Source organism: Cladophialophora carrionii (genome assembly GCF_000365165.1).
Source record: "Cladophialophora carrionii CBS 160.54 unplaced genomic scaffold supercont1.3, whole genome shotgun sequence".
Classification (NCBI taxonomy): domain Eukaryota; kingdom Fungi; phylum Ascomycota; class Eurotiomycetes; order Chaetothyriales; family Herpotrichiellaceae; genus Cladophialophora; species Cladophialophora carrionii.
The window spans coordinates 2615685-2639206 of record NW_008481828.1 but is presented as its reverse complement, the minus strand read 5'-3'; the positions used below and the strand labels follow the sequence as shown (position 1 = coordinate 2639206).

The 23522-nt window shown below is 53.8% G+C and overlaps 10 protein-coding genes across 10 annotated transcripts; 1 reads left to right on the top strand and 9 right to left on the bottom strand.

The window, feature by feature from the left end:
- Positions 1-194: 194 nt before the first annotated feature.
- On the bottom strand, positions 195-2488 carry G647_04366 (uncharacterized protein; the record flags this gene model as incomplete). The annotated part of the gene is made up of 2 exons (XM_008728710.1): positions 195-2361; positions 2448-2488. The coding sequence occupies 2 exons, from the start codon at positions 2486-2488 to the stop codon at positions 195-197; spliced, it is 2208 nt and encodes a 735-aa protein (XP_008726932.1).
- A 563-nt stretch (positions 2489-3051) lies between these two features.
- G647_04365 (uncharacterized protein) lies at positions 3052-4923 on the bottom strand (the record flags this gene model as incomplete). Its single annotated transcript, XM_008728709.1, has 8 exons — positions 3052-3319; positions 3379-3415; positions 3472-3552; positions 3599-4028; positions 4078-4256; positions 4350-4422; positions 4472-4643; positions 4697-4923. The coding sequence occupies 8 exons, from the start codon at positions 4921-4923 to the stop codon at positions 3052-3054; spliced, it is 1467 nt and encodes a 488-aa protein (XP_008726931.1).
- Positions 4924-6448: 1525 nt separating this feature from the next.
- Positions 6449-7976, bottom strand: G647_04364 (uncharacterized protein; the record flags this gene model as incomplete). Its single annotated transcript, XM_008728708.1, has 2 exons — positions 6449-7780; positions 7827-7976. The coding sequence occupies 2 exons, from the start codon at positions 7974-7976 to the stop codon at positions 6449-6451; spliced, it is 1482 nt and encodes a 493-aa protein (XP_008726930.1).
- Positions 7977-8670: 694 nt separating this feature from the next.
- On the bottom strand, positions 8671-10428 carry G647_04363 (uncharacterized protein; the record flags this gene model as incomplete). The annotated part of the gene is made up of 1 exon (XM_008728707.1): positions 8671-10428. One exon carries the CDS (start codon positions 10426-10428, stop codon positions 8671-8673), a length of 1758 nt encoding a protein of 585 aa, XP_008726929.1.
- A 998-nt stretch (positions 10429-11426) lies between these two features.
- Positions 11427-12243, bottom strand: G647_04362 (uncharacterized protein; the record flags this gene model as incomplete). The annotated part of the gene is made up of 2 exons (XM_008728706.1): positions 11427-11638; positions 11763-12243. 2 exons carry the CDS (start codon positions 12241-12243, stop codon positions 11427-11429), a joined length of 693 nt encoding a protein of 230 aa, XP_008726928.1.
- Positions 12244-13162: 919 nt separating this feature from the next.
- G647_04361 (uncharacterized protein) lies at positions 13163-15128 on the bottom strand (the record flags this gene model as incomplete). Its single annotated transcript, XM_008728705.1, has 8 exons — positions 13163-13566; positions 13617-13871; positions 13938-13948; positions 13999-14164; positions 14212-14607; positions 14671-14798; positions 14860-14930; positions 14988-15128. 8 exons carry the CDS (start codon positions 15126-15128, stop codon positions 13163-13165), a joined length of 1572 nt encoding a protein of 523 aa, XP_008726927.1.
- Positions 15129-15871: 743 nt separating this feature from the next.
- G647_04360 (uncharacterized protein) lies at positions 15872-16303 on the bottom strand (the record flags this gene model as incomplete). Its single annotated transcript, XM_008728704.1, has 1 exon — positions 15872-16303. The coding sequence occupies one exon, from the start codon at positions 16301-16303 to the stop codon at positions 15872-15874; it is 432 nt and encodes a 143-aa protein (XP_008726926.1).
- Positions 16304-17994: 1691 nt separating this feature from the next.
- G647_04359 (uncharacterized protein) lies at positions 17995-18969 on the bottom strand (the record flags this gene model as incomplete). The annotated part of the gene is made up of 1 exon (XM_008728703.1): positions 17995-18969. One exon carries the CDS (start codon positions 18967-18969, stop codon positions 17995-17997), a length of 975 nt encoding a protein of 324 aa, XP_008726925.1.
- Positions 18970-19494: 525 nt separating this feature from the next.
- G647_04358 (uncharacterized protein) lies at positions 19495-21271 on the bottom strand (the record flags this gene model as incomplete). Its single annotated transcript, XM_008728702.1, has 2 exons — positions 19495-21122; positions 21172-21271. The coding sequence occupies 2 exons, from the start codon at positions 21269-21271 to the stop codon at positions 19495-19497; spliced, it is 1728 nt and encodes a 575-aa protein (XP_008726924.1).
- Positions 21272-21762: 491 nt separating this feature from the next.
- G647_04357 (uncharacterized protein) lies at positions 21763-23021 on the top strand (the record flags this gene model as incomplete). Its single annotated transcript, XM_008728701.1, has 2 exons — positions 21763-22737; positions 22791-23021. 2 exons carry the CDS (start codon positions 21763-21765, stop codon positions 23019-23021), a joined length of 1206 nt encoding a protein of 401 aa, XP_008726923.1.
- Positions 23022-23522: the final 501 nt, after the last annotated feature.

Genomic DNA, 23522 nt, shown 5'->3' with positions numbered 1-23522 from the left:
CGGGCCCATGAAGGCCATACGGCACTGTCTGAAGCCGCTAATGGTACCCCCAGGTTGTTCTGACTAGGCTGATGTGTGGAATTCTCAAGTTGTGATGATTCGGCACGGAATCGTCACCCTGGACATGCCGGATCGCAAGATTCAGGCGGTTTACGAGCATGGACATGATACCGAACGTACATCGGATTACTCGGTTACTCCGGATTGAAGGAAAATTCGGCAAAGTCGAGGTTGAACATCTGCTCGAACGCACCATAAGCTTCATCGAGATGCTCCATATCGTGAGGGTCCATCCTGTCGTTATGCCGAAGTGATTCAAATTGGAGATATGAGACAACGGGTTCCTCCCGCGGTTCATCAGTACGGCGGACATGGGAATCGAAGGCTGAAATGGTTCCGCCGTATTCGGTGGCCGAGGTCGGGCTCACCATATTCACCTGGGTACGCGAAGTCTGTTCGGACACGAGAACGGGTGCCCTGCGTGGTTGAGGATCATCTCCAGTGTCTGGAGATCGCTTCACGGAAACCGGCAGGCTTCTTCGATCCCTGGACGCTCCTTTGTCCACATTCCGTAAAGCATTATCCATCTCTCGTTGCATTGTCTTCTTGTAAAGCCTTGTCAACATTTGATCTGTATGTCTGGCAATCTTGCTCTCGTCCTCAATCGCCCTACAAGCGGCAATGATTCTTAGCACGCCAGCCTTTGCGTCGCCCGCCATCTGACTGTACGGCTGGCAAGTCGGGGCGACGCAGAGTATAATTCCGGCCGTGAAAAGATGCATCAAGGCAAAAGATTGAGCAAGGTGACCGCCGAATTCGTGTATGGGGACGCGCGACATCCGCAGCGCAGCCTGTACTGAAGTCCCTAGCGAATCTGGAACGTCGACGAGGGGTATCTTCGAGATATCCGCTTCAGGTGAAAGGGCTACGCGGAGTTTCAGCAGAGGTCGATGAGCCCAAACTCTGGCAGCATCGTATAGAAGCTGGAGAATGAAGCCCTGTAGTCCGATTTTCTTCCTGACACTCTGTTCTTCTGGTGTACATTCGTCGAGCTCAAGAACATTCCAGGGATTACCTTCAGGCCACTGCGACGGCTTGAACACTGCTGGCAGATGGTCGTGCCATTGCTGCAACATTATTTCTGTGGTGTTGACGACTTGAATAAGAGCCGTCAGATCCTGGACAGAAACCGGGCTCTGCAATTGCATGACCCTGAAGCTCTGTAGAGTCTGTCGAATGATGTGATACAGCTCAAACTTCAGGGTGTGATAGGTCAGAAATGAGATGCGAGCCCCATGTCCTTGCAAGATGGGCAGATTTGCCGTGCTTTCAGGGAGCGTGGTATCATCCAAGTCTTTGAGCTTCTTCAATTGAGCAAATGCAGGATCGAGCGCTGCTGGACGTCCAAATATCATTGACGAAAATTGATCCGATACCACCAAGTGATTCCAACACCGGTTGCTGACTTCTCGGGCAATCTCGTTATTGGTGCGTGTTTTGTCGCAATGGAGCGCCAGCGCATATGCCGTTCGTGTTGAAACGCCAGAAACGTTCCAGGCAAAATTCGACGATCCAAAGTACACATGGTAAGTGGTCAGAAGCATGCAGATCTGATATGCTTCGATTCGCGACTCCAGCATCACTTCGTAAAAGCGCGAGCCAATTTGAGACATCAAGTCGGAGCTGAGTGATTCCGCTGAAACCGAGCAGGACTCCAACAAGCGGTGCCCTTGCCACGTCTTGTCATGCTGCACGCACCGCAACCCCACGCTTGCGACCGTCGCCACCAGCAGCACATCCACCAATTCATCTCGTCTCCATGCAGCTCGTTGCAGAATGTTTTGCGCACGGATCGTGAACGAAGGTTGATGGAACAGCATAATGTACCAGTTCACCCTGTCGAAGTATGCGTCGACGGCGACTTGGAGGATGCTTAGCGAGGGCAATGGTGTTGAAATCCAGGGAAAGAACTGCGTGTCTGTAGTCGAGCGTCCAGCATCGCCAGGAATGTTTCCGATGGCAGAAGAATCGCTTTCGTCGTCCTCACCGAGTACGATTTTGGCGAAACCCATGGTGGAGTCGTTGGCGCCATACTGGTGGCTTTCTTCGGGACTCGTCCTAGTCACATCCGTGACATCTGGGCTGGGACCGTCGAAATGGGAGGATCTCGCTGGCTGCTGCACATTGTTCGCCGGGCTGTGGGTTGCAGAGGGTTCCTGGAGTCCACGATGTGGCACATACCCTGAGGTGGGTGATGGTAACGCCGCTTTCGCACGGCCGGCTGCGTCTGAATGAATGGATCTCTTGCGCTTCAGAGAAGGTGACTGCGCCGATAGCCGCGATTCGCACGTGGCACCGGCTCTGACACATAAGATACACGGCTTCTCGACATCACACTGCGTAATCTGGTCAACCCTCGCTTTAGAAGTTTAGGGTAGCAGTCATACCCTGAGCTTTTGACGGCGACATCGGTCGCAGGCCCATGCATGTCTGCTGGAGCGTTGTGTATGATCCATGCCCAAGAACGAGCGCAGTGTATCTCCGGAGCAAGAGTGGACAGCTCCGATAGCATTGATGGACGAGGTCAACAATTCTGTCGCTGTCAGTGAGCCGCGAGCACGAGCTCATGTTCGGCGGAATCCGGCTGGGGAAGCGAGCGACTTGCCCCGATGCCTGCGCCGAGGAAAGTGCGGGGATGCGGGGGTCACGTGGGATTACATAAGGACGCCACGGACGCCTAACGACCTCGGATCCGACGAATATTGGTGTCACCGTGAACACTACTCCGTACGGTACGATGAAGCCTGGCAGGAAAGAAACGCCATACCCAATTAATTCACAGTTGTACATGCATCGAGCACTTAGTTTCAAGTGGAGACATGAGCCCAGTGGAGCACAAGCCTCGTTCTCTTATCTACCAACCGAGACTGCACTGAGAATCTTCTCTACAGCCTTCTAGGAACACACAGTTCCTTGACTACAGCTCTTGCTGCAAGACAGCAGAATACTTGCCACTGTCCCTGTCGGCCTATTACAACATCCTACAGATGCCTAGAGGGTGTACTTGAACCCTTCCAGCCCTTCAATCGGCTTCCCACCATTGTCCACCCTCTTGTTGGCCCGGTGAAACTTGACGCTCAAGGCGGCCACGATCAACACGATCAACACGTTTGCGAGCAGACAAGTCAAGATACCTGGACGATAATTGGGGGCGTCTTGAGCTCGAAAGACTGTTGTCCCAATGATGCCGCCGATGCTGCCGCCGCCGACAAGAGTGGCAGATGTCAACGCCCTTTTCCATTGACCGCGAACGTTGTTCCTGGGACGCATGGTCAGCCAAGCCATATCGGTAGCAGATTGCAAAAGGCGCCGACTTACCCTTGGTAGGTGATCAAGGCTGGACAGTTCGCATTACCTGAGAGTTCCAGTCAGTTAAGAATGCAGAAGACGCCTCAGTCGCATATCACTTACATGCTGTCGTCGCCAGGAAGACTCCGAAATACCGGACTCCGTTGTTATGGACGTATCCCAACAAGCCCAGACCGAGAATGCCTGAGAAGAGTCAGTCACTGCAGGCGCGCGTGAATGGACAACCTACCCATAAGCGCGTTTCCGACAACCACCGGCCCGCGCACCCGCCACTTATCGGCATAGTAAGACTCGATGAACATGACAATCGCCGCAGCCACATAAGGAGGTGCCGTGAGACACTGGGCAGCTGCCACGGAGAAGTTCATGCCACTGCGGAGGATGATGGGCAGAAAGTAGGCGATGGCGTACGAATTTGTCGTCGTCAGCATGTAGAGCCAGGCAAATGCCCAGACCTTGCTGTCCAAGGCGTTCCGGAGGTATTTGCCGACCGAGAACTCGTCAGGGAAGGTGTCTGAGCGATCATTTTCGATGCGTGCGACAACCCAACTTGCCTCGGCCTCGTTGAGGAAGTGCCAGGACTTCGGCGAATCCTCTGGGAAATCCACAATGATGAACCAAGCACCCACTGCGAGCACGCATGTCAAGATGCCCTCCATCTAGACAAAGTCAGCCTCCATGCCCGATGCAAGCGATGATTTTACCAACGATGAATATCCAACGCCAACCTTCAAGGCTCGAAAGCCCGTCCATCTGCATGAGCCCATACGATAATATTCCACCAAACCCTGAGGCCATGCTACCGATCAGATAGAACAGGGCATTGCGCTTTTGCAGGTCGAAACGAGGGTACCACGTGCTGAGGAGATAGACGCATCCCGGATAGACTAACGTAGCTGTCAGCAAGAGGATCTGAAGGACTTGTACATTGTCTGTTGGGGAAGAGCACTGGGAGCTGTGAGGAAGAGCCTGCTACTTACACCCTGCTTCAAGTGCGCCGAGTATGACTCGAAGGACGCACATGACCTCCCAGCTCGGTACGAAGCCGAATCCCTGTTCCACGGTTAGGCGAGAGCTTGTTGGGACGTGGTGCTCGACTAACGATCATGACAGCTCCCCACGCGAGGACGATGGCTGCGAGGAAGTTGCGAGGTCCGAGTTTCCGGATAAAGACGACTGCAGGCGCCTGGAAAATCGTGTACGAAATGAAGAAGACAAGCGACACTATTGTATAGGCGTTGTTTTCTTTGTTCATGTTCAGACTCTTCTGCATCCTTGGACCACAGTCAGCCAGCCAGCAGAAGGTCACCACAAGATACGCACATACCCTGCCACCGACGCGGCGCCCAAGTTGGTCCTGTCAAGCAGGCTGATACAGTAGAGACATCCGAGCGTCACTGCGAGGCGCAAATCGATCCTCCGGACGATTCTTCTCTGCTGTTTCACAGTAAATGCGGCACCTCCTTCTTCTGTCGAAAGCTTTTTCATGGCGGCCTCGACCTGGTCCGCCGTGACATGGTCCGCGCCTTTGGTATCCAGTGAATGAGCTGTCATGGTGGCGATGTGGAATCAGGGCCTGCAAGAGGAGAGGATCTTGAGAATAACCTACGAGTCCGGGACAGCGACCGTCATGTTTAAATACATGCGGTTTTGTAAGGCAACGTGGGCCCGACCATGGATCTCTCATGATTCCACCGAGCATGTCTCCCTAGAGATGAACCTTATGTGAACCCATCCTGCACCGGCGGCGAGTAGAACACGAAAGTGCCAGCTCGCCATTCCGACCTTGTGGGTAGATTCTGCTGGAGCCCTCCACATCCACCGGGCCTCCACCGGAGATGAGAATTCACCCCGCGAGTGCAGCTTCGTCCCCATAGTCGTCCCCATCGTGCAGTGGAGCCTGGGGTGTTTCTTCAGCGCCGACGGAGCCGGAGCCCTTGGTGCTGCGCAGTTTCCGCATTTACAGAGTCCCGACCTGTGTACCAACGATGACAGATTGGGAGAGAATCCGCTGTGAGAATTACGAGTGATCGTAGAAGCCATGAGTCCGCGGCGTGGGAACTAAGCCTTCATAGGTGTGACTGGGAAGGTTACCCGACAGTTGGCCACACAGCGCCAAGGAGGTGTCATGGACCGTTGCCCCCTGTGTAAAGTACCGTATTGTTTACGTAGGCTTCTCTAACTACCCAGGTAGATACTCGTAGTTAGGTTCGCCCCCAGACCGCTCTGAATTCATCATGTCCTCCGAACGAGTCACATAGGCAAGGTGCGAAGGACACGGGCAATGGGAGCCGCTGATCAAGCTGCTATTAGAAGACATTCTCCGTACCGCTCCTAGAGGAAGTCTAAATCCAATGAGGAAGGTAAGCCTCCCGTGGGTGCGCTGTTCTGCTACGCTGCTCCCAGCTTGAACTTCTACAGTACACAAACACAGGCAGCGACAGAATTAGTGCAGCTACAGCCCTTGTAATCGTGGTGGAACATCTCGCTCACTTCTGTCTACCGTCACACGCTGCTTCGCGGTTGGGTGCAGAGCAGACTGCGAAGCCGGGATGAGTTCGCTCCTCCAACCGTGGAATAAACTCTTTCCGTCCAGGTCCTTTTTATCATCTCTCCCTTTCCTTGCCAGTCTACATACACGTGGCAGAGGTGATATAAGAGACATATTCGTTTGGAACGAGATCAAGGGATGATGCTGCTCTCACCAGGGGCTTCGTTCCATTCTTGGCTTTTGAAAACCGTCATGCCGTGTGGTACGGTGCGTGGATGGCTACGATGGCTGTTGGCTGTTGGCTGTATCATGTCTCATTTTTCATTCGTGGGCATGACGCTACGTGCTTCTTGTCGAGGTGCCTGGCCGCCCATTCAACCCACTTTGTGGCTTCAATCCTGCCATTGCCTAGTTATGCATGAGACCGGCCGTGCACCCAAAGCCGTCTAGGGTCGACCAACGCTGTCACTCGCTTCATGGGCAACCATAAAATGTCCACGCCTGTCAGGGCCGCGTGCCTTATGCCAAGTAGTAGCTTGACTACCCTCAATCGGTGCTCTCGTCCTAACTCATGAGCGTTGGCTCTCCTCAAAATTCCTCCATCATGTCCTCGTCAACATCCTCCATGGCTGCCGACCGTCCAGCGCCCGTCCCGCTACTTTTCTTGTCTTCTTCTTTCAGTTTCTTCAGTTTCCTCAAGTAGTCGACGTACTCTCTGCTCACTTCGAGGCGATGTTCCGTGTCTTGGACATGCTGTAGCAGAGTTTGCAAATCTTGCGCCTGAGCTACCAGAGCCGACTCGACTTGTGCTTCTGATTTTGCAGATGTCGATGAAGACAAAAACCGTAAGGTCTGACCACCGTTGCTCCCATCTGTGATGACCGCGTTCAAGGCGCCACTCGCAATCAGTGCTCCGAGGTATGCCTTTGTTTCACCAAGATTGCTAGCATCGGGTGAGGTTCGTCTGGCAACCTCCGCTATTGATAGCGCAGCAAAGGTCCGCCCCAATTTCAGCACTGCAAACTTTCGGAAAGCTTGATAGACTTCAACCATGAGACCGTAATTGTTGTCGTCTTGCCAGATGAGATTCCCCGCCTCGATCTCCGCGCGCAGTCGCTCAATGTTCCCAATTTTAAAGGCTTCAGCTACACATTCGTATGGCCGTGCCAATGCTCGAATATGCTTGATAGCGTTCTGGCCGACGTTCTTTGGTATCGTGGGAGTGGCTCCTCGTATCAACAGCCCAACAAGCAACCATTTCTTGTACGCCTCTACCATGATTGCACTTGCCACGTTCTGGACGGCTGGTGCCGTAAGAACAACCTCAAGGAAGAGCGTAGCGTCTTGATACCGCCTCAGTGCCATGTAGCACATGCCGCCCAACAAATAGTATTCAAGGTATGTCCGGCTGGTGATCTGTTGCGACAGACCCGTGGCCGGGCTGAGGAACAGGTATGATCGATCTGAATCCGAACAGAGATATCTATTGGTCCTGGTGTCAGGCTGTATCGAGGGGATATGGTAGATAGGCTTGTCTAAAACCTGGGCAGCTTCTGCGTAGGCCTGAGACAGCAGACATAGCCGGACGAACGTTCGATGAGTGGAGGTGAGGGTAGAGGATGTGCTGTCTAACCGGAGAATGAAGTGATGGAGCATTTGGATTGCGGGGACATAATTTGTAGTCTGTTCTGCGCCCAAGGACACGTAGTCGACGATTCTCAGCAGCTGGCTACCGCAATACCGCGCTTGAATCGGATCGAATTCGAAGATGAGATGGGCAATGTAGCGCCATAATGCACCTTCGGGAAGGACACTCGGAGGTACTTGTCTCGGGGCAGCCTTGCCGCTTGCTGCGGAGACCTCGATATTCGCTAGGAGGATGTACGTGTAGAGAATTGTGTGGTGCGATGAAGGTATTTCCTGGTGGTCGTCAGTGTTGGCCGACTTCAAGACGGGGAGAGCATACGTCTAGAGCTGTTCGGGCGGATGCTAGATCTGGTGCGGAGATTTTGTTCAGTGCTGAGACGAGCCCTTTTGCCGTCTGGTCATAGTGACTCTCAGCCTGTGGTAAAGGCGTTGAGAGGAGAGCAGCACTCTCCGCCAGGAACTGATCCATGATCGCAGACAAGGTTGGTGGGGAAGGGCAGTCGGCTCACGAGGCTGCCATGTGAGAGGATCAATCACAATCGGTGATTGGGGACTGTCTCGCAATGGTGGTGTCTCGCTGAAGTCGTAGTTGTAGAAGATAGATACGCGTGCGCGTTTCTTGTTCGGAGTGGGAATTTTAGTAGTTGTCACCAGGACAGAAGTGAAGCGCAAGTGAAGGCAGATTGATTGCTCTTTCACTCAGTTGGAACTGCGGCGTCATTGAATCGGCAGCCTTGTCGGCCTTGGCATTCAGCCTTGTATGGCTCATTGGGTCTAAATCGGTCGTCCCACAGACACGAGCATCGTTTCTCGTGTCTGAGGCGAAGTATGTCGAGTCTACAAGACAAGGACTGATGGCCTAATTCTTCGCTTTGCTTCAACGATCTGCTCGCCATGGCTCAGATTCGCAAAGCAGCGAACAATGCTTTCCATGTTGGTAATATGCCCAGCATTTCTAGAAACAATATCTCAGACTCGATGAGAGTGATTGTGGCGGACACATGTTCTCGTTCTAGGTATGAATCCCACGGTACGACGGAGTCATCAACAGCTTTTATTCCATCTCATCTTCTCGTAAAGTCATGCTTGCTCGAACTCGACGGTGCTGTCGTCTCCAGACCTGTCTCTTGATGTTTTAAGCAGACAAATAGGTAGAGTGTTGGTCACCGTAGAAAAGGCGAACTCCCCCCCGAACCAGTCAATACCTCCACATCCTCGAAATCCATATCCCAAGCATCTATATCCGCCCATTTGCTTTTACTCCCCGCCTGCTTACTTTGTGCGTTTCCAATATTTCGATGACCTTCGGAAAGTTCATCGCTTGAGCCTGGCTCTCGTGGGACTTGATTCTCTTTGTCTCCTCCACGTGCCGTGGGACCTTGCTCTTGCCCACGCAGGTGGGAGCCACCATACGGCTTCGACGTGCGTGCGTTGAGCTCTCCATCGGTATTGAATAACACGCTTGTAGTAGAACGCTGCTGTGAGGGAGACTTAGTTTCGCGATTCGATGTGGATGTAGAGGGCGTCAAGATTGGCGCAGTGGTAGAAGTGGTGAGAAGATGGCTCGTACTTGTTTTTGAGGCTGCTTGCTTCCGTTTGGCAGTGGCAGCAGCTTTGCCAGGCTTGGGTTTAGCCTTTGTTCTTGTCCGCGCGCCGTTTGGCTTGACGACTGGCTCTTTCCGCCTGTTCTTGCGGCCATTTCCGGCGGGTAGGAAATTCGAGTCGTCGTCCCCGTCTGCTAGTTCAGAGTCAGAATCTGCAGGAATATCGAAATGATCGCGATTTCGTGTTCGTTCTCGGGTGGCCTTGCGGCGCTTCGACGGCATGGCGGCTTCGAGCAGCTGTTTCGTCGTGATCGTGGCGACCGGCTTCGGAATCTGTGTCTTCGTCCTGGAGATTGATGGAGGAGCTTTTGCCCTGGCTGGGGAGGATGATGCCGAGGAGCTGCTTTCGGGGGGAGCCATGATATCGTCTGCGTGGCGGACGCTTTCGCGGTATTTTCGGCCCGATTCCCGCAAGGTAGAGACCGGGAGTGCAGGAAGCGACGGTTCAGGGGTATTTCGAGATCGTCGAGCAGAGGATAGTGGCGAGCTGGTCGGCATTTGATGTTTGTCACTTTCAGTCAGACCAAGCGGATCCGAGGCACCAAACTTCCGTTTTCGTGAAGAGGACGAGAGCAAGGGTGATGGAGGGTTTGGAGACGAAAGTGGGCGTTGAGGTTTGGTCGGATTGAAAGGAGTAGATTCGTCATCGGGTAAGAATTGCTCTTCGTCTTCAACGTCGAAGCTCGATGAGTCCTGGTCAATGTCTTGCAGAATACTAGGCTGCCGCCGTCGGGGCTTCAGCGTCCCAAGAATCGAGTTCTCCCGCGTCGGTGTCGGTTGTACTGGCCTTGGAGCAGATTCCGAGGGTATCACAGCTGAAGATGCGACAGTGGCAGGAGGCGGTGCGTCTTTCCTGGCGGTCATGGGTTTCTTTACAACCCCGTTCACCTGCGGGGATTTCTCAACCGGCTCCTCTTGAACATGAGTACGTGATCTGCCGCCGTGCGCTGCCACCGACTCTTTCCCATTTCGCACATCAATCGGTCCATTCGCGAGAATCTCCCTTGTCGCATCCGTCAGACTCTTCCTCCTCTGAGCCCTTGTGGGGTAATTCCCCGGCTTGTCACCCTTTCCCACGGCGCCCGAGGCGTAAATCTCCTGGCTTGCGACGTTTCTCCCTCTCCTCCCATTGCCCTTGACAACGAGCCTATCACTGTCATCGCTATCGGTCGGCCGAGGGCCAATGGGTTTATGCGCAAGTTTCTTCGCTAGTTCTGCCTTGGCGGGACTGCTGCTGGGGATCTTTTTAAAGCGCGGACTGCGCGCAGTCGGGCCATTTCGGTTGAGCTGGCGGCGCCGGAGCGGTGCGCGTGGCATCGCGCTGCGAGAGCTGCAGCGGCAGCTTCAAGGGATCGTTGCGATCTTCAGTTGGGCCCCAGATAAGCCGTGATAGTTCCCAAAGATATCTGTAAAAGGTGGCGCGTCTGGAATTCGTGGATGAGGTTTTGCGACGCGGTGCGGAGGTGGAGGTCTAGCGGTCATCCTACTGGGCGGTTACCGTGTTCGTGTTCACCTTCGCCGTCCGAGTTTGGCCATGTTGTGGTTTTGTTTATGAGGTCATCTTGGCGAACTTTGCCCCACGTGCACCGCCTGCATCCGTCGTGTCGTCGCTTCCTCTTCTCGCAAAGCTCAACCTCACCTCACCTCACCTCCCATTCACCTTCACCGTCACCGTCGCAAGGCTCGCCCAGGGAATAGATGTTTCGTACCCAATAAGATGCTATTCGTACAACATCCGCAGGTCCACCTGCGCGCTCCCACCCACACGGCGCCATTTTGGCCGCAGCTTCTAACTGGCAGGTTTTAATTACTGTCCACAGCGGAAGGTGGTACTGAACGTGCACAGGTAGGTTGTTATTCTGATGGAGGAGGGGAGATGGCACACCCAGCATTATGCTGCAATTCTTGATCTTGTGGGCGATGGTGAGGACGGGTTCAGCAGTCCAATGAAACCGATGCCATGCAGCTTTAAGTGATGTGGTCTGGAATTGAGCCTGCAGGATTTCCAAGACAGGACGCAGGGAGTAGCGTCCGTCCGAAGGCCAAGTGTACTGTATCAGCTTCGAGAAGATGAAATCGAGTCATGTCGTCGGCGATGAAGCGCCCAGCATAACGTTCTTACCTAGGTAGCATGATAGGTATCGAGTGTGTATACTCATCCTTGTCGTCCAGTCTTCTGGGTGGACTGCCCGTCACCAATGGGAGCAGATCAAGTTTCAACAATGCTGTTCTCATTACTGATACTGTACCTATCCATGTGGTGTGATGTGCTCGCATTGTACCCGTCCCTCTGCGTGCTCCAGCCACCCGTCATTCTATTTTCGAGAAGGCACATACACGCTCATCTCCAAGCCCTTATTATACGGCAGTGTGAGATTGATAAAGCCGCTGTCCCGGCCCCTCAAGTGGTCCAACAAATCCTTATACCTGTCCGCCGAGGCAATCGGGTTATCAATGACGACGACGGCCCCGTACCGCAACTTCGGCTGGACGAGCTTCAGGGCCGGCAGCGTCATCGGCGCCCAGACTTAACCACCACGATGCCGTCAATCAGTATGGATTCACATACCCGTATGTAACTCGCGGCTGTACACGACTGGTGTTGCAGCCGCGTGACGATGAGGGACAGAATGGGCAGGGAAGGCACTCACTGTCCAACAGCACCAAGTCAATCTCCTCAGGCAGATCCGACTTCAACGTCTCCCGCAGATCCCCGACTCTCAGGTCGATGTGTTGCGACACCTCCTCGCCGGCCTCGGCCCAGTACGCGCGAGCCCTTTCAGCCTTGGAGGTTTCATGTTCCGTGCCAATCACGGTCCCGGTCCCGCCCGTGGCTTCGATGTTCCGCGTCACAGCCAGGCCCAAGTACATGGTGCTGACGCCGTAGCTGGTGCCTGCTTCGACAATGTTCTTGGCGTTGAGGGCGCGACAGAGCGTGTATAAGCAGTGGCATTTGTCCTGGTCGAGGGCGATGAACTTGTCTTGGACGGCCTCTTTGAAGTTCGACGCCGAGGCGCTGTGTTTGTAGATGTCGAAGCCTGCTTCTTGGGCTTCGGATTGCCGGTGGAGACGGTCGAGAAGGGCGAGGACGTGGTCGGACGCTTCGACAGGGTTGGGGAATTGATATGCCATGGCGTTGCTCGTATGGTTGCGGTTTCACTGCCTACCTGTATGTCTCTTGAGATGGCTGTCTTCAGAATCAAGGAGGATCCCAAGATGAGCGTCGGGCGGATAGAATCGGATATATACTAGAGGTAGAATTCGTCGTGACTTCGGGAATGGTGGAGGCGCTAGAGTGCTAGAGTCGAGAAACGTGCGGAGTACATCCCTACTAGACTCGTAGCTAGCCCTAAGGAATTACTGTAGGTATGCTATTACTCCGACTTGGGCCGCGCTAACCATTGAGACCCATGATCAGGTATACGGGACAATGGGGAACCGAGTCTGCAACGTCCTCCGAGGAGAAAGCATACCTTGTGAAGAGGACGCTCGGAAAGAGGAAGGTCATGTGAGAAGAAAGGTTGTTCTCTTTGGCATTCGTGTAGCAGGGCGCTCAGTGAGAAACAAGAGAGATTTACTGCCGGCCCGGCTCGCTGAATGGCGCCCTCTGAAACTCCGTAACGCACATCAACTCTCCCTATGGGGGCCAGATATGAGTCATGATAATGTTGAGTCGTCGCTTCACGGAAGTGCATTTCTCCGTGTCCTAGGCGCTCCATGCGCAGCGCGCTAATGCCACCATCACAAGTCAAAATCTGAAGCGGACGAGCGTCCTTCATAGCGGTGGATATTTCCCCTTTTCTGCCAGCCTGACGTTTCCTCGAAGTGACCAAACCAAGATTCGTCCTGCTCTTCCGGAATACGTCTACGCTACCCGGAAAACACCATGACTCTGCTAGGGATCTGCACAGCCGTGTTACTCCAGAAGCCACATAATAATTGAATTCCTGCCGCGGTAGACCGCGACCGTCTACTGTCTTGTTATCACATCGAGGGATCAGAAAACCCAGACTGCTCGCCCACAGCGTGGCGGAGTCTGTCCCTTTCTGGTTCAAGCGCTCATGCGAACATATTCTACGGGTCCCACATAATGATGTCGTGCCCAAAACATATAATATCCTCCTCCAATGATGAGCACCCCACCGTAAGCCAGGCACGACCAGTTCATGGTCTGAGGAATGGGGTGTCCCATACCGGGGAAGAAACTCATGACAAAGGTCAAGAGGAGGAAGGCAATGGAGGCTAAGTTGATGGGAAGCCCCAATGGCCCGAGGTTGAAAGCCCGGCCGAGAAGCGGTTGCTTACGAAGGCGACGGAAGGCGACGCAGCCGATTGAGACAAGGTAGGAGGAGAGCAGTGCCGCGACGCCGAGTGATAGGATCTGATTGAAGGCTACGGTCGAGCCGATGTTGATCAGAGCAAACAGGGCGGAGAATCCCACGGTAAAAATGACCGCTAGACATGCGTCAAACGACAGACGATTCTGTAGGTGGCCTACCACTCACCGTTGAATGGAATCTCGATACGATCGCCGACTTTAGCGAACCATGTGTGAAATGGCAAGCCTTTGTCACGAGCGAAGGCGAACAGTTGCCGAGACGCAGTCGCCATGTTGGTCATGCCGTTCGCGACGGACGAAAGAACGAGGATGCATGACATTGCAGTAGCACCGCCCTTCGATCCAGTGGCGTTGTAGAAGACTTGAATGAAAGGATACCCGGTCGGCGTTGCAAGGACGCCATCCAGGTCGCCTAACGTATCTAAGAAACATTAGTACTCGTGCACGACAGAAGAGATGCCCTCATATACGTGGTCAGTCGGCTTACAGCAGAAGGTACTGTATGCTCTGTCAGTTATGGGTGCTATTCTAGTTCAGGGATACCCTACACAAGCATAATGAAGCCCAAAATTCCGTTGATGACCGAGGTCCATATCATGACTCTCGGGAGAGTCTTGGAAGCGTTCCTCAATTCTTCAGCCATGTGGACAGCAGCGTCAGCACCAAGAAAAGCAGTGGTAGGTGTGATGACGCCGACAAGCGTTGCGAGACCGGCTGAGACGATTAGCAGGACTCCGAACAGTTGAACTTCTGGAACGTACTTGAACCCCATCCGCCGCCATCTTCGAAGACAGTCCAAATCTGATGGGATTTTCCTCGTGGACCAAGCGCCCATAGTGGGACAAGTATGCAAATGAAACCTCCGAGGTGCAGGCCAAGAACAAACCGCTCAACGAGTGGAAGATGTTTTGCAAAGAAGGTGTTGAAGAAGGCGACGAAGAGTACGACTGCAATAGTGAGGAGAGTTCCATGCCACCGTTCGTAGCTGTAATTGTCGTTGTTGAGGACAATGAGACCTTGAATCTCCGTCGCCGCGAGAAAGCATCCTATCGAGACTCCACTCTGCCAGCCGAGGGTACAGAGCCAACCCACGACGAAGGAAAGAAGCTTCTGTTGGCTTCGAGGTGCAAACTCGGAGATCCAGTGGTACTGACCGCCTGTTGCAGAGTGAGTTTCGGAAGGATACGAACAGGCACGTCTCCAGGCCACATCGAACACACCTGCTGTCGGCGCCATGGAGGCCATCTCAGCCATGGAAATGTTGACAAGGCTGAAGAAGAAAACGACAATGATGTACATATATATCAGGCCAGCTGTGCCACCGTTACCGAGACCAAAGACGATGGTCCTACAGCACTCGTGATCAACAGACGTCCAGCACGCGGAGATCAGGCGGCTTGCAGACTCACCCGAGTAAAGCTTGCCATGTCTGCATCAAAATCATGGCGAACCCGAAAATGGACAAGAACCCGAAGTTCCGCTGCAGTGCTATCGTCAACTCCGCTATTCTGTCAACATTGACGGCACCTTGGATTACCTTAAACAGCTGTTCTTTGCCCATACGTTTCATATCTTGGACATCTCGTGCCGTGCCCAGCTTCTCACCTACTACTGCATCATTGCTATCCCTCGGGGAGACCTCTTCACCGCGAGCTGCAACTTCAGCAAATTTGCTCATGTTGAGAAATTGAGCCAACAATGGAAATCAAAGGCAGAGATGGGTAAACGAAAGTGTACAGATGGTGCGGAAGAGCGTGCTGGCGGAGGTGCCAACTACTGCTCCGACGCTTCCAAACCTTGGGAGGACGATAGTCATTTCGTGACCGCTTTATGTATTTGCGAAACGAGGGGCTGGAGCTGCAGGCAGGACCTTCCATGCCAACTCGTTGTTGTCCTGACTTGGCGGCATGATAACAGCCCGTGGCGGGGCGAGACTGTAGGGGTGCATGTAGGGACGGAACGGCACGCCACGCAGTGTATGCAAAGCTTTTGAGGCAGATGCTTGTCGGCAGTTGGGCCTTAGAGGAGGAAGAGGAAGGTGAGAGGGCATGGAGATAAGGGCAGTTGGGAAGCGAGGAAAGTTTGCCGGGCGATGCAAGCGGCAGTCACTAGCCTCATGCGGCAAGGTGGGGTTTTTGGAAGGAGCAACGCACGTGTCACTCAAACCAGGACGCGGATCCCGTACTCCGTATTTCTTTCCTCTTTCAAGCTTTAAGTGAGAATCGGGTCATTGACTGCTAGGAACTGCCTCTACCTCAACCCCAGCACCAGTGCCAAAACTTTTCCACTTCATCACCCTCCACAGCAATTCTCACCGTTTCTCTCCAAGCTGGAGAAGGAGGCAAGAGACCAGTAGGCCACCTTTGACGATCAGTCCGCAATCCTTTGGCCAGTCTCAGCTCTCCTTCATCTGTGCTCTCGTCATGGCGACTTGATGATATAGCTCGTCGCCCCGCCACCAGCCGTTTCAATCAACACACCACCGTAGCTGCCCTGGTTCGTGAAACATGCATCCAACAGCTTCTGAAAATCCTCAACGACCTCTCCGCAGTTTGGCGGAGTAGCCACCTGGGTCAAAGTGTTCTGAAAGATGATTGTGCCGGAAGGATCATTGACGGAGACCCCCTCGAGCCCGTTCAGCGAGATGCCCGCACTGGGGTTTGATTGGCAGATTAGGCGATTGAACTCGTTGACGAGGTCGTTGGCCTGGGCGGTTGTGACAAAGCCACTGCCTTGCTCAAAGCAGGTGATTTTGTCGGTGTCGTCTGAGCTTGCTGGTGCGGAGGGGGGGTACCCGAAAACAAGTGTAGGGACGAGGAAAAGAACGGGAAGGAGCCTTTTGAAGGCCGGCATGGTGGCAGAACAATGATTGATGCTGGAAGGATGGTTGAAGAGATGGGCAGCTGGCGTGGTCTCGAGAAGGCGAGTGCTATCACTTCGGTCTTTGTATATTTCTTCCAGACGTCGAGCTGAAGGATTATTCCCGATCCAGGAGCAACGTAGCAGGACTGGACGTTCTCGGCGGTTATTCGCTTCTGTGAAGAGCCTCACTCACGAGGCTGACCTGACCTTACGTCAGCCATTCAGACTTCAAGAGCAGGTGTGGTGGACCTGTTCTCTCACAGGCGGCAATTCAGCGGCATGCATATACTGTCGAGTACCGAACAGCTTGACCAGAGGAAATCTCTAAAGACTTCCTCATGGGTTTCTGCCGGTCATCGTGTTGACTTATGTTTAGGATATTCGTGTCCGAAGATCCAACTACTTCGCTGCTCCAGTACTCAACACGAACTCCAAAAGGACTTATTGAGACTCACCGCGGGCAATAGCCGCTGATTTTTCAAACGCCGTGTTCGCTGTCTGCGACTCAATTTCACCCTGAACGTCAGGATCGTCTGGCAAGCAATGAGAAGTGAAAGGTCTAACATCCTCACTCTGGCAACCACAGAACACTCCCCGAATCACACTCATATACGCTTCCTCGCCGCGTATTTTCCCCACAACTATGCTTCAAGGACCGATCTAGATACTGTACCGCTTACAGCCTCCGGGCTATAAATCTTCGAACTGCAAGCTCGTTTATGCATGTCTCCCTGAACACCAACATGGCGCAAAAACGACTTCGTATTCAGTCAAGAGATCCCATACTCTTACTGTGGTCCCTCACCGCTCCACCAATTCCATGAAATACGGCTGTCCCAAGCACTACTAAGCAAGTATACTGACCGGGGTCGTGGCTGCACTCGATCGATCCCGTCGAGCCGATCTACCAAATGGGCCGTCGGCGAAGTCCTCCCATGGAGCAAAGCCAGACTGCGATACGACATCAACGAAGCTCGAGACGGTAAGATGGTGAACTCGGCAGCTGCACTCCTACACTTACTAGACGCCCGCCACTCTTCCTGGAGAGATGCACCTCGCCAGCCTGTGTTCTCGCTCCTCTCACCCGACACATCGCTGTCCGGGACGACGGTTCGTTTTTCTCTGCGTGGAACTCAAAGATGAGGAGGCGAACAGCCAGTACGTCAGCAATGTGATCAATTCTTGTTTGCACATTTGCAATTCCGTCCAACTTGGAGGTCAACCGTAGGTAACGGTGTAAAAGTCACAGGACGTGTCGATACGCTCAATATGGATGTGTCGAAGCGAACTGTGTAGACCACGCTTCATAAGGCTGCCTCCCCTAATTCAACATCAGTCGCCGATCCATCAACGTGAATTGACCAGCCAGTTTCCAGTCTTCAGTCTTCAGTCCCATTCCGCAGCCGACCAGCTCTGCCAGAGTTATCGAAAGTATGAACTCACAAAGAGCACGGCATGCCACGAGGTTTGCATTCGCCCGGAATGCACAGTTTCGACCCTAGACTGATTATGTATGATTCGACACCCTCGTTCATGTCTGTGTCTGTCCTCGCCCTCCACTGCCCCGTTCAATCGTCGTTCAATCGTCGCAACTCCTTGACCGTGGCTTCGTTTCCCCGCTCGGCCATTGATACAATACCACACCATACCCTACCCTACCCTACCGTGCCCAAGTACCTACCCTATCCAAACAACTCATCCAGCACATCCGCCGTACACAGCAAGTCAGCAAACTCGCCCTCCAAACTCGCAAGACTGACCCTCTGAACCATCTCGGCCCCTACGCCGCCCTTGCCAAAACAAGCCGTCGCATCTCTCACGACCACGATTGTCCCTTCATTATCCATTTCCGCCTCCGTCTCCCCAATGGCCATCCCACCGCCACCACCACCACCACCATGATGCAAGGCGCGATCCCAATCCCGCTTCACGACCCCTAAATCCTTCGCCCACCTCACGCTCGAGGACACGCAATGATCCGTCGCGATCCCCACAACGACGAGCTGTCCGATCCTCTTCTCCGCCAGTAGACGCTTCAGCCTCCCGTCCGCGAACGCCGAATTCGCCCGCTTGGCCAGCACGGTCTCAAAGGCCGAGGAGTCGTCTGGCGCCGCGCACGGCATGAATTCGATGCCGTCCTTTTGCGCTCTGCCGCTCACGTGCAGCGGACTGGCCGGGTTACTGCTCTGATGGAACACGTGGATCATCTGGATTGGGTAGGCGGAAGTCGTCGTCGTCGTCGTCGTCGTCGAGTTCATCTCTGCCACTCGGGCATTATACTCGCGGCATCGGCTGAGCAGGGTCGCGACGTTCCCCTCCAGCGTCGGAGTTGCGCGGTCGCTACCGAAATAGCCGTTCGACGTGTTGAGGCCGCGCTGGATGTCGATGAGGAGCAGGGCCGTGCGGGTGTGCGCGGCGGGAAGCAGCGTGCGTTGGCGGTCGCCGTTGCCTTCGCGGTCGTGGTCGCGGTCCACAACCAACAGCGGCCCGGGGAAAGCTGGCGTGTTGAAGCAATGGGATGTCGTCGTGGGCTGACCTTGTCCTGGGTGTGGTTGCGATGCAGAAGAAGAAGGAGTAGAAGACGACCACATTATGACATCGGCAGGGTCGGTCTTGCTGGCCGTGCTTTGTGGTTGGACGATGTGCGTGATGTCCATATTGGCCAAACCTTTGTGGTAATTAGCTGTTTATTGGCGAGTATTGACAATACCTTGTAACAGTTGAGGCCTCGTAGATTTCCTTTGTTTTCGTATCACGAAGTTCACTGAACGTCATGTAATACGTATCATGAAGTCAAAAAGTGGAATCAGCCATCTTTATACCGTCACGCTCAAGGTACATTGACCAGGAAATGGAGATATGCTTCTGCCTGCTGTCTGGAGATATTTCGATAATGATCCACCAATGAGGACTGTCGAAGGCGAAGGTGAATGCGAATGCGGATGTTTCAGGGCGCGCTGCAAAGACGCTTTCCACATATAGACCCTGAGGCATGTTCTAACGACCTAAGATTCAATTGTAAATGGTTGTGCGGTGCGATACGGATGAATCAGGACTGATGCTTCAGAGCTGAACCCAGCTGAGGAAGCTTGACTGAGCCTAAATTCAGCCTCACTCGAGCCGCGCAGTGAGCTAGATCACGAAAGGACATTGTTCATATTTCTAGTACGACCGTTGTCGGCTCATTTGATATTCTTCTCCTCGGCACTATATGTGGCCTGTGAATCCGGAGCTGCCAGTAGCATAGACTCGGTTCGAGGACGGAAAGGCCACCTCTCATACGCCAATGCAATCTCAATAAACATATCTGCCGGTAGAGCTCTCAATCTCAGTTGCGTCAAATCATACCATCCTCCCAAGGTAGGATCATGTATGCCATGGATTGTCTTGAGGAAATCTTCGACACCTGCGTCGTGGACCAGCGTCTTCGCCGCCTCGGGTATTGAATATGACAGGCAATTGGAGAGTGTGGTCATGACGTGTCGAAAGCACACCATCTTGTCGTGCGTGTCGAGCTTTTTCAGCAGCTTGGAGTGTGGCACCACGTCCAAGAGGGCCATGTGCCGGCTTGACGGCTCAAACTCGCCGTCACGCACGATCAGGGGATGTGTTTCCCGTCGAGACCAGAAAAGTATAGGTGGCGACATGTCAACAGCTCGGCAGTCGTCAAGAGCTTTCTGAGCCCAGATCCTGTTCGTCTCGAACATGGCTTGTATTTTCTTGTGATTTTCATCGCCACGACATCGGAGCTGTAGTTCAAGAGCCGGGTCCAGTGGCTGACCATGGGCTTCCTGCACAGCAGCCTTCCAATCGGCAATCAGCCGCCTTCCCTCATTGACGACCTCGACTGCTCTCATATGCGTCCGATGTTTGGTATTGGCTTCTCTCAGGTAGGCTGCCCATTGCCTTTGGAGCGGAGTTTTGTAGCGCATTTCGCCAGGTATCCGACCGTGAGCATGGGTACGATAGAAGCCCGGCTCTTCCGTCTTCAGGCGCTCTAATACCTGGACGAAGTCGGGGATCCAGAGCGCGTCGCTCGAGAAGGGCAAGGATTTAAGATTCTGCGGCGTGGGTTCAATGCTGCGGAGATCTGGAGCAGGCGGCTTGTCCAGCCTCGACCTTGGTACCTGATGGGCAGGGCTCTCTTTTGCTCGGGCATCTATGGCAGCATACTCCTCCAACTCGAGCTCAGGCCATCTTCTATACCTGGTGGTACCAAAGCCTCCAGGCACACCGGCGACCTCGTTGATGTCTGCCATTGCTTCGAGTATGATTGTTTGCTTGAACCGACGATACACGGTCCTGGGAACAAAAGGTTCTCTGCCCATCTCTTCAGGGATCCATGCCAATATCCGAATCAGACCATAACGGAAAAGACTGCGTCCGGCCTGGTTTGAGAAGAGGGAGAAGAACAGATCGTCAAAGAACTTCTTGCCGAGAGACCCCAAGTAAGCGCCTTGGGATACTCTCCGGCTGGAGAAATTGACTGTCATCAATAGCGATTGATTGAATTCGGGGAGTTTTCCTGGTGAAGCACCTTTCCCCGTGGCATATTCGGAGAGGAGTCCTTTCTCAGGATCAAATGCTTCCTCAAGGTTGGTGGCATATCGATACCGTGACCCGGCGCTGTCGAGCAGAGGCGCTAGGCTGTCTGCGTATTGTTTCAACTCAGGTTCGACAAGGACGTGTCGTCGAGGTTGGAGGACTTGGTGCAAGGCCTTGGACCAGAGGCCGACACCAGGATTTATGTCGATCACATCGCATGTCGAGGGAGGGGGGAGACTAGGACGCAGTCTCTTGAGCACATCGTCTGAAGGAAGGTCAACCAAGGAGTAGCGCACGCAACAGAGTTCACTCACTACATAGGTTCTGACTGATTATCTCATAGCGCCCAGCAGCCCGCCGAGGAGTCCTCTTTGCAACAGTTGATGCATGCCGGACAAGGAGTCGAAAGACCATACGCAGACGAAGCGAGCGAAGTGGCTGGACTGGCCTGGCCAGGGAGAACACAAGACACGGACAGACGGAAGAGCAAAGACGGTAAATGGTGGTTTCGAAGAATTAAGCCCGCAAAAGCGCAGCCGCGCCTTGAGGAAGCGCGAGGCACAGGCGCGAGCACCTACCGAACTCGGCTTAGGCGGGCTCTGCTGGCTCCGTGGGCCCGCGCCGTCGATCGGTATCCGAATCGGCCATCATCCAACGCTCATCACCCATCGCCCATCATTGTCCGTCGCGTCCCCCATGGCCACCCCCGCATTGCGGTGCTGAAGCTCAACTCATGATCCCTTCATCCACGCTTCTTCAGAGTCACAGCTGTGGTCAAGTTTTGCTCGTGTGACAGACTCTGTTTGTTCCTTTTCCACCCCTTATTCTGCAGGAGGATTTTTGCTCGTCTCATATAGCACTCTTTTTGCAAGAAAATGGCAGCAGACACATCTACATCGCCCAGTATGACATCGCCTGGTCCCGAACTCTCGCACCAGCAGCGTTTCTTTCAATTCTTTCAACACGAAATCACAGCCTTGCAAGAACAAATGGGCCGACTCGCAGATACAGCGCTAATTGGCGGCGAGCGCACTGATGCAATGGACCACTGTCTCGCAGGCATAACTCGCTTGTCTGCTGAGCTAAAGGACGCAGCAGGATACCTTCCGCCGTACGACCAGAGGACCTATGGTGAAGCGGTGAAAGCTCTACAAGAGAAACTTGAAGAGACAAGGAGGTCCCATGCCCCTAAGCCCAAGTTCTCGTTCAAGTCTAAGAGCCCGTCAGCTCTGTCATTGAGTGACGCTGCAGAGCTGGCGGCCGAGAAACGCAAAGGGGGAGGGCCTGGCTTCGCGTCCCCATCAACGAGTACCTCCTTCGCAAACACCCCTAGCTACATCAATACACCAGCCAATGAAGTCGCGCAAGATGAACAACAGACCATAGAGGAGGAGGAAGCAGAAGAGAGTGCGGAGCGAGCATCTAAGGCCACCATCAACACCGAAACGAAACTACAACCACCTCCCGCAGATCCGGCAAAGGACATCGACCGGCCGTCCTTATCCACAACGACGACCTCTACCGCGATCTCTAATCAATCTAATACACATATCATCCTCCCTTCGTCTGCACCCAACGCTCGCACACCCTGTTCCCTCTCGAAGCTCTCTAGATGTGTAGTCGATCTCTCAGTCCCTACGACGGCAAATTCTCCATTTGCGTCCATAACGATCACGTCTGTCACCTCTTCGTTGCTGCTCTGTGGCTCAGTCTCCGGCCCCGCGCACATCACCGGTGTGAAGAACTCCGTGTTGGTGATCAAATGCCGCCAATTCCGCATGCACGACTGCGAAGATGTCGATGTTTATCTACACTGCACAAGTCGACCCATCATTGAAGACTGCAAGGGTATCCGCTTTGCAGAACTACCAAAATTTCATGTGGGTGCCGCATGATCCGACCTCGGTATTGCTTACTGACTCTGTCTTCATAGAGTGATCTCATCTCCTCCTTGCAGGAAGACCCCACCGCTGTCCCGAATCAATGGAACCAAATCGACGACTTCAAACACCTAGACGCCTCGGCACCATCTCCGAATTGGTCATTACTTTCTGCTGAAAACAGCGTCCCTGACGAGTCGTGGCGGGAGATTGTGCCCGGCGGACCGGGCTGGAGCGTGAGCGATATACTGACAGCCGTGCACATCCCCGTGGCCAGGAGCTAAAGCGAACCGTGGAAGTGATATAAAGTGGACTCGCTCATCTACGACAAGCCAGTTGCAACCGCCTCGAGCTCAGACAAGAGCTCATCCGACACGCAAGCTCGACCGCCTCGTTCATGGACAAAGTTCCATCCGAACTGTCGCGCCATCTGCATTCCACTCTCGTGCAAAGCCACGGCTAGACCTCTCGCCACGTTTCCTGGCAAGATCGCAAGATCTGTCATTATTCCATGGCCACGCTCCGCCAGCCTGCGCGCGGCATATATGACACTCAGGTCAAGTTCCGGAAGACATATGGACGGTCTCCCATACACTTAAACAGTCTTGTAAATTGGTGAGCCAGCAAAAGTCAGCGATGCCTTATGCACCTGACATGTCAAAGATTACCAAGGTTATGACGGCCAGACCGCAGCTCAAAACCGCCTCCCCTGCCTCGGAGAAAGGTGACACAAGAGGTGTAGTGTCAAGACGGACTGGAGCAAGGGCCATAATTATCCAAAGTAC